At 38.0% G+C, this 13,259-nt stretch overlaps 2 protein-coding genes across 7 annotated transcripts in view; one reads left to right on the top strand and one right to left on the bottom strand.

The window, feature by feature from the left end:
- The first annotated feature begins 305 nt into the window (after positions 1 to 305).
- Positions 306 to 13,259, top strand: part of LOC144294780 (olfactory receptor 52E8-like) — a 65,691-nt gene continuing 52,737 nt past the window's right edge. For 4 of the 6 annotated variants that reach the window (XR_013362167.1, XM_077866731.1, XM_077866733.1 and 1 more), the window contains exon 1: positions 2,848 to 2,904. The gene's annotated coding sequence lies outside the window, so the exon portion shown is untranslated. Of the gene's footprint in view, positions 623 to 2,847; positions 2,905 to 13,259 lie in introns of those variants that run through there. The other 2 variants (XM_077866732.1, XM_077866734.1) reach the window with 1 other exon arrangement.
- On the bottom strand, positions 3,705 to 4,646 carry LOC144294779 (olfactory receptor 52E5). Its single transcript, XM_077866730.1, has one exon. It carries the CDS (start codon positions 4,644 to 4,646, stop codon positions 3,705 to 3,707), a length of 942 nt encoding a protein of 313 aa, XP_077722856.1.

A 13,259-nucleotide genomic window follows, 5' to 3' on the forward strand; every position in this document is an offset into this window, starting at 1 on the left:
GCCACTCACTAAACGTCCCCTAAGTGTTGGAGGTCCCAGGAATTTTCGTAACACAGAGTTGTTAGTCCCCCTTCAAACACCATGAAGAGATTGAGAACTGAATTCATCCCAGTATTTCTATTCCTGTTAGTAGCCACAAGAGAGCAGTGTTGACTTGTAGCTAGGAAGGTTTTTTCTTTCTTCTTTTTTCTTTTTCTCCTGACTAACTCTAGGCTGTGTAGACTCCAAGGTTACAGAATTTTGATGTCCCACACTGGGCCTCTGAGGTCACAGCTCTCATTGTTAACACTAAAAGGTTTAGAATTAGCATATCAGGATGACTATGTATTAAGAGGCTCCCAAACACTACTTTATTCTATATGTAAAATGTAGTTTTGTTTTTTCAACAATATTTAGGTCTTTGTTTTGAGCATTGGTCACCAGCACAGACTCCCCTTTTCCTCCAGATATTTAATTTTTGCTCTCTCTTGCTACTGGATCTTGATTTAAATCTTCACTGATCCTGAGTGGCAGTGTTCAATAGTAGTTTTTGGTTCAAATGGTATAGATCTCTTTCTCAAAGGCTGTGTTCCTTATGCAGATTCCCCTTCTAATGTGACTAACCTGCAAACCAGGCAGTGAGGTGAGTGGCTGGTGGTTGGCTTTTCTCTTCCTCCTTTTCAGGTTTTTAATACACTCCCTTCCAGTACAACTGGATCATAGTCAGCCTGTGGTAGCAAAATGACTCCACAGAGTTTCTCTATTAAACTGACAAAACATCTGTACTCTACCAATTTGAAATGGCTTTAGTTTATACTACTTCATTCTACTAACAAGGTATGTCCAAGGACTGTACAAAAAGGACTTTTGTTTTGTTTTGCTTTGTTTTTTCTTTTTTGTTTTTTGTTTGTTTTGTTTTGTTTTTTTGCTATAAGAACTTTGTGGCAAAGTTGTGTCTGTCCCTCATGAGCTGGTTCTTTGGGTAATTCTGTTCCTCTCTCCCCTTTACGTGTAAGAGGACTCACCCTAAAGCCTATCTTAGGACCACTGTGCCCAGTTCCTTGAGCCACCTGCACTGGGCTTGACAATTCTGTGAGAAACTGTCATCCTCTTAACGTGAAACTCGAGTATATGTTTTGTCCATTCTTTATTTAGGGATCTACTACTGGGAACTAAAGATGCATTGTAGATGCAGTTGGTTAACTCTTCTCTTAGCCACTTCAATATCATAAACAAGGGGATGTTTGCTGAGCCCCCTGATGTGCCAGAGGCTGTGTTCATCACTACGGAGAATGACAAAAGGTGTACTGGACCCTACATCCCTTATAAAACCCCAATAACAAGTTGTAGTTTCTATAACCATGTACCTGTAGTTTGAATCAAGCTTCTCATAATTATAGTAGCCGTTTGCACTGATCTAGAGAAACCTGGTGGAGGAATTAAGGTCTGAATATGACTAACAGGAATTCTTCTTTGAGTCCCTTCTGGATTTGCACCTGGGAGAAGCATAGCAGAGGTAGGGAAAGCACTCCTTGAGAGACCAACGGAGTAGACGAAATGCTGGGCAATATCACCTAACAATATGTATCTTATTCCTATGAATTGCATCCTTTCTGTTAGATGTTTTTAAAATTAATTTTTATAATCATTCACACAAGGGTCTTATGAAAATTAATGTTATCATGCCCAGATACTATTATACTGCAAGTGTTCAAAACATGTGAGCTTTTGTTTTCTTTGTCATTACTATCACTGTTATCAGTATGTAAGGACATTGAGATTATTACTATCATTTAGGTCATCAGTGTTGAAGTTGGCCCTTCTGTCTTCTGAGGGACAGGACGAAGGTGGTGGTAGATAAACTCTTCCAGCAGCTGTGAGATGGAGGGGAGCCTGTGAGAAAATTCTTTTGTGGAAAATGACAAATGCTGAGTCGCACCTATGGCTTTGGCTTGAGGAAATGAGAGCCAAGCATGAGGGTATTGAGAGCCCCTTCATGTAGGCAAGCGGATGTCATTTCTCCTTTTCTGCTCTTACTGAGTGTGGCTCTATTATAGCTGTCTTAAAGCTCACTCTAATAAGAACTGTAGGCGATGGGATTTCCCTGAGGCCTCAAGTCCAGATAGAGCCCTCTTTTATTATTGTTATTATTTACCAAAATAGTTTGTTTGTTTTTTTACTTATCAATTTTTATTTAAGTTCTGTTAACATATAGTGTAATATTGATTTCTGGAGTAGACTTTAGTGATTCATCACTTGCATGTAACACATATTACACAAGTGCCCTCCTTAGCACCTATCACCCATTTAGGGCATCCCCTACCCACCTCCCTCCATCAATTCTCAGTTTGTTCTCTATAGTTAAGAGTCTCTTATGATTTGCTTCCCTCTCTCTTTTTTCCCTTCCCGTATGCTCATCTGTTTTGTTTCTTAAATTCCACATAGGAGTGAAATAATACAGTATTTGTCTTTCTTTGACTTATTTTGCTTAGTGTAATACACTCTAGCTCCATCCATGTCATTGCAAATGGCAAGATCTCATTCTTTTTGATTGCTGAATAATATTCCATATTTTATATGTGTGTGTGTGTGTATATATATTTGAACACCACATCTTTATCCATTCATCAGTTTATGGACATTTGGGCTCACTCCACAATTTGGCGGCTGTTGATAATGCTGCTGTAACTATTGGGGCACATGTGCTCCTTCTTATCAGTATTTTTGTGTCCTTTGTGTAAATGTCTAGCAGTGCAATTGTTGGGTAGGGTAGTTCTACTTTTAGCTTTTTGAGGAACCTGACATACTGCTTTCCAGAGTGACCACCAGTTCTCATTACCACTAATAGTGTAAGAGGATTCTAGATTGGGCCCTTTTAATTCTTTGGGCTTTCTAGCCTCCTGATGAACAGACCCTCTTACTAAGGTAAGGGTTGAGGGTTGTAAAGAACACCAAGCAATGGGGTAATCTGGAGCTGGTGCCCTCACTTCATAACAGAGACTATATATTAGAATGGGTTTTAGTAGGCTAAACCTACATATGGTAGAAGTAACAACCATGCTAGAAATACATTTGTTTATTTTTTTCCAAATCTTTTCATGTTTTACAAACTGCAAAGATTTTTTCAACAGGTTTTTTTTTTTTTTTTTTGAGTTCACAGTGCCAGACTAGTATTGCTTTACAGCATTTTATTGGCAAGAATACTGAATTTCAAAGAGCTCTAAATGAAATTTTCAGGCATATCTTCTAATCAGGGCCAGGTCTTGAATTTAAATGTAGATCTTACGACTTCCAGTTAATTTCTCTTGCCACTGTATCTTGCTTGATATTGATGAAATCCCACATCATTTTAAGACATGAACTTTCCCTTCTGACATGTGAATGAAGAGAAACTCCATATAAAGGAAATTATTCAAGGCTTTTTACTGGGGCCACACTTTTTTGCCAACCTTTTTCTCTCTAAAAATTTTGTAATATCAATGTGGTTTAAATGTGAGTGTTTTTTGTTTTGTTTTGTATTTTTCTTGTGGTAAAGTAGAGAAATAGTTTGGGAAGCTTTGAACTATGCTTTCTAGTGGGTGTACAAATAGGAAGAGTGGGGGAAATATAGGTGATTGGCCTGTGTGGGAGTGCTGAAGTCTTACAAAAATATTTCCAATGTTTACTTCTACTTTTATATTATTATTTCCCTTAATTGTCATGGAAAATCCTCCTAGATCTAAATGTCAATAGGCTTTAGGGATAAGTATCCTTAGTACACGCTCTCTTATCTGTTTTGTCCTGACCCCATAGATAACAGGGTTAAGAGCAGGGGGAACAACCACGTACAGATTGGCCAGAAGAATGTGGATGTAATGAGGAATGTTGTGGCCAAAGCGATGTGTCATGAAGGAGAAGAGGGCTGGCAGGTAGAAAGCTAACATGACACAGACATGCGAGCCACATGTGTTGAGTGCCTTGAGCCGGGCATCCCAGGAGGGGAGGTGGAAGACTGCTCGGAGGATTTGGACGTAGGAGAATCCAATCACAGATAGATCAATGTATCCCACTGAGAAAGCAATCAATCCATACACAACATTGACCCTAATATTGGCACAAGCCAACTTTGCCAAGCCCATATGTTCACAGTAGGTATGAAGGATAACCCGGACACCACAGAAAGGCAATCTCAGGATGAGAAATATGAATGGAGTCACAAACACCAAAGTCCTGACTATGATGACTATGCTCAGGATAGCTATCACCTTATTGGTAAGGATCATGCTATATCTCAAGGGGTTGCAGATGGCAATATATCGATCTATGGCCATAACTGTCAGCACCACAGACTCCAGGCCGGTACATATATGGATAGTGTACATCTGTGTGATGCAAGCACCAAACCCAATCTCCCTGAGATTGAACCAGAAAATGCCCAGCATCTTGGGGATGGTGGCTGTGGACAAGCCAAGGTCAGTGCAGGCCAACATGGCCAGGAAGTAAAACATGGGTTGGTGGAGGCTATGTTCCATCTGGATCACGAACAGGATAGTGATGTTCCCCAGAAGGGCTATCAGATACACTGCAAAAAAGGGGAAGCCAATCCAGATGTGCACATCTTCTAGCCCTGGAATCCCCACCAGAAGGAAGGAGGGAGGATGGAACTGTGTATTGTTGGAATGCAGCATATTGCTAGGAATTGGTTATAGACACATTTCTTGCAGGAGTTTTCTGGCTTCCAGGGAAAGACCCTAATCTTTTTTATAGCATGTTGTCTGTTTTCTGAAGAAACAGAAAATCCATTCTTTAATTCCATAATATAGCAGTGGAGACCTAGAGAGGCAATATGAGGCACAATTAAAAAGACACTCACTTCAAAGTATTTGCCTCATCTACATAGAAAACCACGTAGAACATTTTCAAATATAGCAAATTCCTACATGTCTCACATTTTTCTCCCTTTCAGTATCTAAGGAATAGATAAAGTATATTTACCATAAAGGTGGAGGACTGGATACCTGGTGTTTTGGTCTGAGCTAAGTAATGGAATTAAGAAATTTAGACGTATTGGGAGACCATTATGTGATTCTACCAAAATAATATCCCTCCTCGAACTACCACGTCTTATCACTTACTAGGTTATATTACGTTCCCATTCCTAGGCAGTTTAACACGGTTGTTCTTAGATATTGTTAAGAGCCTTTGGTGATTTTTAACCTTCTTTCCTGCCTTCTTCATGCTGCATAATATTAATGGATAATCCTTCATGCTGCCTGAATACTGACAATATGTCTATCTTTCTTAAATTTAGAGAATTACCAAGACCAGATACTTACCTCAATTTAGGAGGAGTGTAGGCTATATTAGTGCTGTAGTTAGTTTCCCTGATAAGAGTGATAGAAGCTAATGTGTTGAAGTTAGCAGCAGACTTTTTTTACTATAATAATGGCATCTGTCTGGTGTGCCTTGTGATTGAGTCTGGGTTGTAACTGGCCCTGTGCCATGCATGCAATCTGTGACATGGTGGAGCCTGTGTGATTTTCAAATGAGTGCAACCATTACAAGCTTTGCTGTTATAGGATGTATTCTATGGGGTGCTCTGGTCCGTGGGTGGAATACCTACAGTGACTGGGCTTGTTGAGTTTAGGTAGTGCTACATCTAAGACAGTGCTGTATGTTTTGCCTTGATGTTCCTTTGAGTGTAAATGAAGATTTTTTTTTAACATAAGCATTCCCATTAATTGGCATATTTTCTATGGCTGTTTCCACTTTACAATGGCAGAACTGAGCATCTGTATTCAAGACCTTCTGGCCAGCAAAGCTAAAAATTTGTATTCGCTCTCCCTTTAGAGTAAGTTTGTCAACTCTGATTCATAAGAATAAAACTAGCAAGAGTGCCCTACCTATGTGAAAAAAGCCAATATTTTATAAAATGGCACCAAAGACTCTTAAACACGAATTCTGACCTATTTATGTAATCTTACCTCTATGCTTCGGTCAAACCGAACTTCAGACTTTCTGCATACTTTCTTCTCCATGTCATTCTTCTTATTTCTTCTGATGAGGAAATCTTCCCTACCAGCTCCAATCAACAAAATAGTTCTTAGCCCAGATTTAATGACATACCATCATCAGCGCTTTCTCTAAGTGGCTTATTCCAGGATTATTTATTATTTTTGTAGGTCTATTTATCTCTCTGTTATGTTAGCTATCATTGGTTATTAGTAGTTCTCAAAATGTTTCCTAGGCCAGGAGTATGAGCATCATCTCGTAATTTGTTATAAATGCAAATTCTTAGACGCTACTCCAGATTCACTAAACCAATAACTCTGGGGGTGGATGGGGCCCAATAATTTGCTAATAAACCCTCCAGGTGATTCTGATCTCACTCCAGCTTGAAAAACTGGTAGACATGAACTACTAGGGTATAATTTCCTTGAGGTCAAAACCAGTGTCAGATTTATCTCCATGATATCATGATACTTTATTTTTTTAATTTTTATTTTTTTAAAGATTGTATTTATTTATTCATGAGAGACAGAGAAAGAGAGAGAGGGGCAGAGACACAGGCAGAGGGAGAAGCAGGATCCTCACAGGGAGCCTGATGTGGGACTTGATCCCAGTCCAGGATCATGCCCTGAGCCAAAGGCAGATGCTCAACCACTGAGCCACCCAGGCATCCCATATCATGATACTTTATATAGTGATAGGTAGTGATCATGAATTAGTGACAGGCCCTAATTAGCAAATTAAAATTGAGTAGAAATGACAATCTTTCCTATGATCATATATAGTGTTTTAATTTGATTCTGTTGAAACTGAACTGAGATATAACATGGTGTGCAGAAGGAATTTTGAGTTCTCTAGAGAAATATACTTATAAAAAAGTCAATAAGGTAGGATCAGTTCAAAGGAGAAACTGACCTTTCATGAGATTGCATCCGATACTTCCAGTGATACAATGGGAAGCTCTGGAGCTGGAATAGCCCTTCTAAGTTATTCCACAAAGAGGCAAGGAAGCTAGTTATTTGTGTTCCTGTGGTGTCTAGTCACTAGCCATGGGCCACCCTGTGTGATGGGGCACAATTTTGGATGAGATTTTCCTTCTAGGGAGGAATGTAGATGTGAATTCTCAGCAGCTGATATCTCCAGCAACTGAGGAATAGGTGGATAGGTCCTAAAAAGCAAACCCGGGAGGGATGCCATAGTAGATATTACAGATGGCATTGTGCCTTTGTTTTCCCTTGGCCTTATCTTATCCTTTAGCCTTGGGAAATATAGTCTTTTCCTAATTATTTTTCTGCATTTGAACTTCACATCTCATTTTGTCTTCTTTCTTCCTTTGCAAATATTCTCTATATTTCTGTGGTTGAAACAAAGCTTTAATTTGCTACTATCTGAGGCTTGGAATAAAATTCATGTTTATTCCAAAAAAAAATTCATGTTTATTCCTAGATCAACAAAACAATCCTTCGGAGACTCACCAGACATAATCCCCACTGCCAATGCAGGCACATGTACACACACACACACAGACACACACATTTTAGCATACTGCAGAAAGTCTTACAAATCTCATGCACTGCAATTAACTGTTCTTTGAGAATGCACGTTCTGATTTTTTTTTTCTGGACTTGATACTGAATCTTACGCAGTCCTTATAACTCCAATGTTCCCATTGCATGAAGACTAGAAATAACTAAATATAATAACTGGTTAGGGCATGGCTACAAACAGGGAGTGATAAATTCTTCATCTACTAATATATTTCTCATCTTCATAAAATGCTCTTCTCTCTTGGATTTTGAACACCTCTTCTGTTTTCCTTCTAAATCTCAGAATACTCTTTGAAATGTGTTTACTTCTTTTCTTCATCTTTCTTTTCAATAGTATTCTGTCCTTGTCTGTAGTCTCTCCTCATCCAGGTGCCTTTTAAGGATGATTCCGTTCACTTTCCTAACTGCAAGTAACACATTTTTTCCCTCGTGATTCTCAAAAATATGTTTCTAGAAATTTTCTTCCCCAATTCTCTATGTATCTCCAAGTACTTTACAGGATAACTGAAGCCCTTCTTATCCAACAGGTTCTGTAGTTCTCTACTCTGAAAACTTTTCTGTTCCATTTTCCTCAATTTTAGGTAGTGATGCTATGTACACAACATCCCAGGCAAGAAATCTTGAAGATATTTTTAATACTTTCTCTTTTCCATATTCCTGCCTGCTTCACATCTAGTCATCAATTCCTAGCAATTCTCCATTTGAACACAGTTAACTATAATTGGGCAACCAGTAGATGCCTAGTATTAGTGTTTAAAATATTGGATGGTGAAAATCAAATCCAAGCTCTGCTCTCATGATTCAGGTAGTCTGTTGAGACAGACAAATATTATCATATATACTTAATAAGTGCAAAGTATCAGTCAGGCTCCAAGAAGAGTCACTATAGACTAAGAGCTTATTTAACCTGGCCAGGGTTCATGGAGAATGTTTTCCTGAGGAAGTGTTAATTGATAGCTGAAGGCTAAGAGTCCAGTAATAATAAGTGGAAGTGAGGAATGAGTATAGAAAAATATTTCTAGTTAATGGGAACAGCTGGGGCAAAAACTGAGTAATCATGTAAACGCTTGTGGTTAATTTTAAGGAGTTTTTCTTTTCATTCTAGAAGCAATGAGAAGAGGGGCACCTGGGTGGTTCAGTGGTTGAATGTCTATCTTTGGCTCAGGTCGTGATCCCTGGTCGGGGGATTGAGTCCCACATCAGGCTCCCTGCAGTGAGCCTGCTTCTTCCTTTGGCTAGGTCTCTCTGCCTCTCTCTGTGTGTCTCTCATGAATAAATAAATAAAATATTAAAAATAAAAATAGAAACAATGAGAAGAAACTATAGGATTATAAAGTACAGTGTAACATGACCTGATTTGCATTTCAAAAAATCACTCTGGTTCACTGTCAAAAGTGTGTAATAAAAGGCAGCAAGTACATTTGTAGCCAGGTCAATTAGAAATTTATCACAGACTTCCAGGTTAGAAATGATGGTATTCTGTACCATGTTGTTAGTGATGGAGATAGATTGCAGTTGATCGACTTTATAACAGTTTAATAAGGTTAATCTTCAGAAACAGCTGTCAAATTTATTTTTCTTCCCCTTTGCAGCAACTGAGTAGATTAAAACTTCCATCCTCTTTTAACGTAACTTTTTCTATAATTTATCTCTTCACCAATGGCTCTCAATACTTTTCCTTTTGAAAAACGTGTATCTCAACAATATAGTCCTGTTAAATAAAATGTGATCGAGAAGCAGTGATTCACATCCTAAAAGGGGCTCTATGCAGGGCTATGGCAGAGGGATTGAGAGCTCCTTTACAGTTTGAGAAGTCTTCTGTTCACTCTTCTTGGTGGCACCTACAGTGGGCAGGGCGATGATTATTTCACCAAGCTGGGTTGTGTTTGTTGTATTATTCTTGTAATAAAAGACTAAGTTCGTGTATCAAGGTTCTAAAATCTTATAGGCTGTTACATGTTCTAATAACTTCTCCCAATGTCTTACATTTTAAGTTTTTCACCTTCTATGTTTAATATCATCAGCAAACTTACCACTACTATACCCTCTGCCCTCATCTATTATAGAAGTCCCCAGTTCTGAATCCTTTAATTCATTTGACAAATTTAATTCATTTATAGAGTACTTACTACCCACCACGCATTGCTCCAAATGTGGGCATGCAGCAGGGACTGAACTGAAGACCCAATTTCACAGAGTTTAAATTCTATTAATGTCAGTATTTTCCTTCTTGGTTTATGCAAGGTTTCTACTGTCATAGTTTTCCTTCCATTTGTTTAAACTAGTATTTATGGGGAAACTTTTCAAAAATGTGCTTTGCATTCTAAATATACTCTGGATTCAGAATGTTCCTGGTCAATAAGCTTATTACCGTTGGCAAAAATTATTGTCTGTTTGGGTCACTGCCTCTACTGTAACCGTTATCATTACTTATGCAGTCACCCTTCCTTTTTGTGTACTTAATCATTTTTTTTCTGTTTAATGAGCATTTCCATACATATTTCCTAAGTTTATCTTCACAGTAATTCTCTGAGGTTCTTTCTTCCTCTCGCTTTCTGAACTTCTTTCTTTCTTTTCAGGCACTCAACTTTCTGCTATACTGTTGTATTTCTTCCAGGGACTAGCTTCTATTCTTTGCCACAGGATTAAATAATTTCTGTATCAGGTTCCCAGGCTTCTCATCTTTCAACCTGTCTGTTCCTTTTTCTCAGATGTGTTGTAACCTCTTCCCGCTAGGATGTCTGTTGCCAGTATAAGAGGTTCCCCTCTGAGATAACAAAATAGAAGGACGTAGAGAAGAAAAGGCTTCATTTGGGCCAGATAATGAGAGTTATCATTGGTATTTTCCTTTGTGTTTGCATGTGACATTCCTTGTTATATGTCTGTATCTAGATATAGGTTCTTGGGTTCATAGATGTCAGTTTGTTATTCATCACTGTGAGAGTTTTGCTGTGTATTTTTGTGTGAGTGACTGATGTGCAGCTATGAATCCAAGTTGTTTTCAACACACCTCCCCTCTCTCTCTCTTGCTGTACCAGTTGGAGATGGCCCCAGCTACAGAGACTGTGACTGAGCCACCAGAGCTCTCTTGTCCCATGGACCACTTTGTTACTGCCATTGTGAACTCTTTTCCAGCATAAACAGGGACTAACTCACCTACCTCTGCTCAGCATCTGAGAAATTGTTTGCCAAGAACTGGATGCCACAGACTGCAAGCTGCTTGTGATTGAGTTCCCAGTAGCCAGAGCCAAGGAGTTATACAAGAACTAGTCTCCAGGGAAAGGCCTCTCTCAGTGAGCCATGTCTCTGGACCTAAAGTATGGGATAGAAAATTTCCATATCCCTGAGGATAGAGCTTTATGTTTTCTGGTTAGAGATACCTTCTGGTTACGGATGATCTGCAAACTACATCCTCTAGCAAATGCCATCATCAAACAGGTCCCAGATTACTAGCCAGTCAGAGGCTTAATGGCTTTCTACTTACACTTTAAATTTCACTGTGGTTCTTAAATCATGTAAGAATACCTAGGAACACAAACATAGCATGTGGGCGGCAATTACATGATTATTTCATTCTTATTTTTTTAAATTCTAACCTTCAAGGCAAACATATTAGATTTGATTTCAAAGTGTATTAGGCCACATTATTTTTTAAAAATCAGGATTACTTTGGATAACTCTGGGTTTTATTAAAAGGTTAAAAGGAAATCCAAATCTCTTTTAAGGGGACCCTGGGAAGAAAAAGAGACCGTATCTAATATCACAGATATTATACTGAAAAAAATATAGATTAGTAATTGAAAGGAGAATATATAAGAATTCAGGCTCTCAAGATTTTGTTCAGAATTTTCCCCCAGCTCTTGATTTATGTGGACCAATGTGTTGGATGTCTTCTCTTTGCCTTTCTAAGACCATGCATACTCCGTATCATGGAGGACTCACAAGTATGCACTGCATCAACATCATCCCTTGCCCTTTGGCATCTAGTTGGGTTAAAAAAAAAAAAAAACAGAAAGTACCATCAGAGAATAGGACAGAAATAAAGTCAGTATATTCTGGGTTCCACCAGTTCTTTCCTTGCAGGTGACCTGTTGGCCATTATGGGCTGAGTGAACTCCTCAAAATAAATCCACTCCTATCAGGTAGCATTCTTCATAATGCTCTCTGAGCCTCTAAATTCCAGGAGCCACTTCTTGTCTTCAGGTGAATAAGTTGTAAATATCCCACACTTGTACTATCCTTATAATTTTCCTACATCGTGCCAAAAGTTTGTCATAATATAAGGGGCCCAGACCAAGTTTGCCAACTAAGGATGTGTGGCATTCGGAGCCCTTATATAACTCATATTTGTTGATGGAAGTATAAAAATCACAAAACTACTTGGGAAAACTGTTGGGAATTTTCTTAAAACTTGACATGTGGAATATGGAAGGGTCTCCAGGCATCTAGCATTTTTTACAATGTTTATTTTGTTTGTTTTGGGGTTTTTTTTTTGGACCAGGATAATATTAATACTCTAAGTATTATGAGTTTTAAATTGATAAACCACTTAGTAGGCCACTGTTAGAACAGATTTAAGAAGATAGTATATCTGGACTAAATTTCATGAAAGTTTACTTCTCTATTTGAGGTTATGTATTCTCCTAAGGTGCTGGTGGATAACAGGGTTAGAGATAAGCAGCATTAATATTTAATGAGCTAGACTGGCTTCTGTATTCTGTAAAGTACCTAGTGATGCATAAAGCATTCCCAAGGAGGAGTCTCTAGGAGGGTGGAGTGTCTAGGAGAGCAAAGTTTATAGAAAATGGCATTGTCTTGGAACATTTAATCTAATAAAATATAATTAAATATGAAATTGTATTTTTCTCATTTCCTCAATTATTTTATCTTTTGTGTATTTTTTCTTCTTATGTCATAAATATTTACTATTAAGCCTATGAGTAAATGCATTTAATATTCACAGATATTAGTAAATTTATACCATATTTAACACAAAAATAAGCATGTGTGCATATATATACATATACACAGCTTCATACACAAACCAATATTCAAACTGCATACATGTTATTCTCAGAAAACTGGGGCCATGCTCCAAGTCCAGCACAGTATAACTTTGACATAGATCACGAGAGTGAGAAGGGAAGTTAGAAATTGGAAAAAAAAAAAAAGAAATTGGACACACTGAGGCTGGATGTAAAAATGTATGCAGGGCTTGCCCTACCCTGTATGCAGTGCCTGGACAAACATTTTTGTGGGGTTCTTGAATATATTAACAATCTGACCATGAATGTATTATAATAATCATCGATCTTATGTAATACATAATAATTTATCAGTGAAGATTTAGGATAATGGGTAAAGAATTAATTACATATTTGGTAGTGGTCCAATCACTGAAAATGAGGATTCTTTGTAGTTTCCAGGTAATTTCTTCTTTCTCTTCAATTCCATGAACTATCTTTTTTTTTTTTTTAATCCCAAATAGGCCATTTCTGGCCATTTCATTTTCCCTGACACAGAAGGAAGGTACTAACTCTATTATTACTTACAGTGCCATGGCTCTTCAGAACCATAGATTATTTTGCCTCTAGCATTTTCAAATTCCATTTATTTAATTCTGTTTGCATCATTACTTAAGATGCTACATCATCCATTGTATTACTTGTGAATAACAACTTCCAATGACTCTCTTGAAGGTTCTTTTTGTCCTTCATTGATGATGACCATAAATGTTAGGCTTAA

The sequence above is a fragment of the Canis aureus genome, chromosome 23 (assembly GCF_053574225.1).
Source record: "Canis aureus isolate CA01 chromosome 23, VMU_Caureus_v.1.0, whole genome shotgun sequence".
Taxonomy (NCBI): domain Eukaryota; kingdom Metazoa; phylum Chordata; class Mammalia; order Carnivora; family Canidae; genus Canis; species Canis aureus.

Coding starts and splice junctions, on each gene's coding strand:
- LOC144294779 (XM_077866730.1), bottom strand. CDS start 4,646: ATGCTGCATTCCAACAATACACAGTTCCATCCTCCCTCCTTCCTTCTG.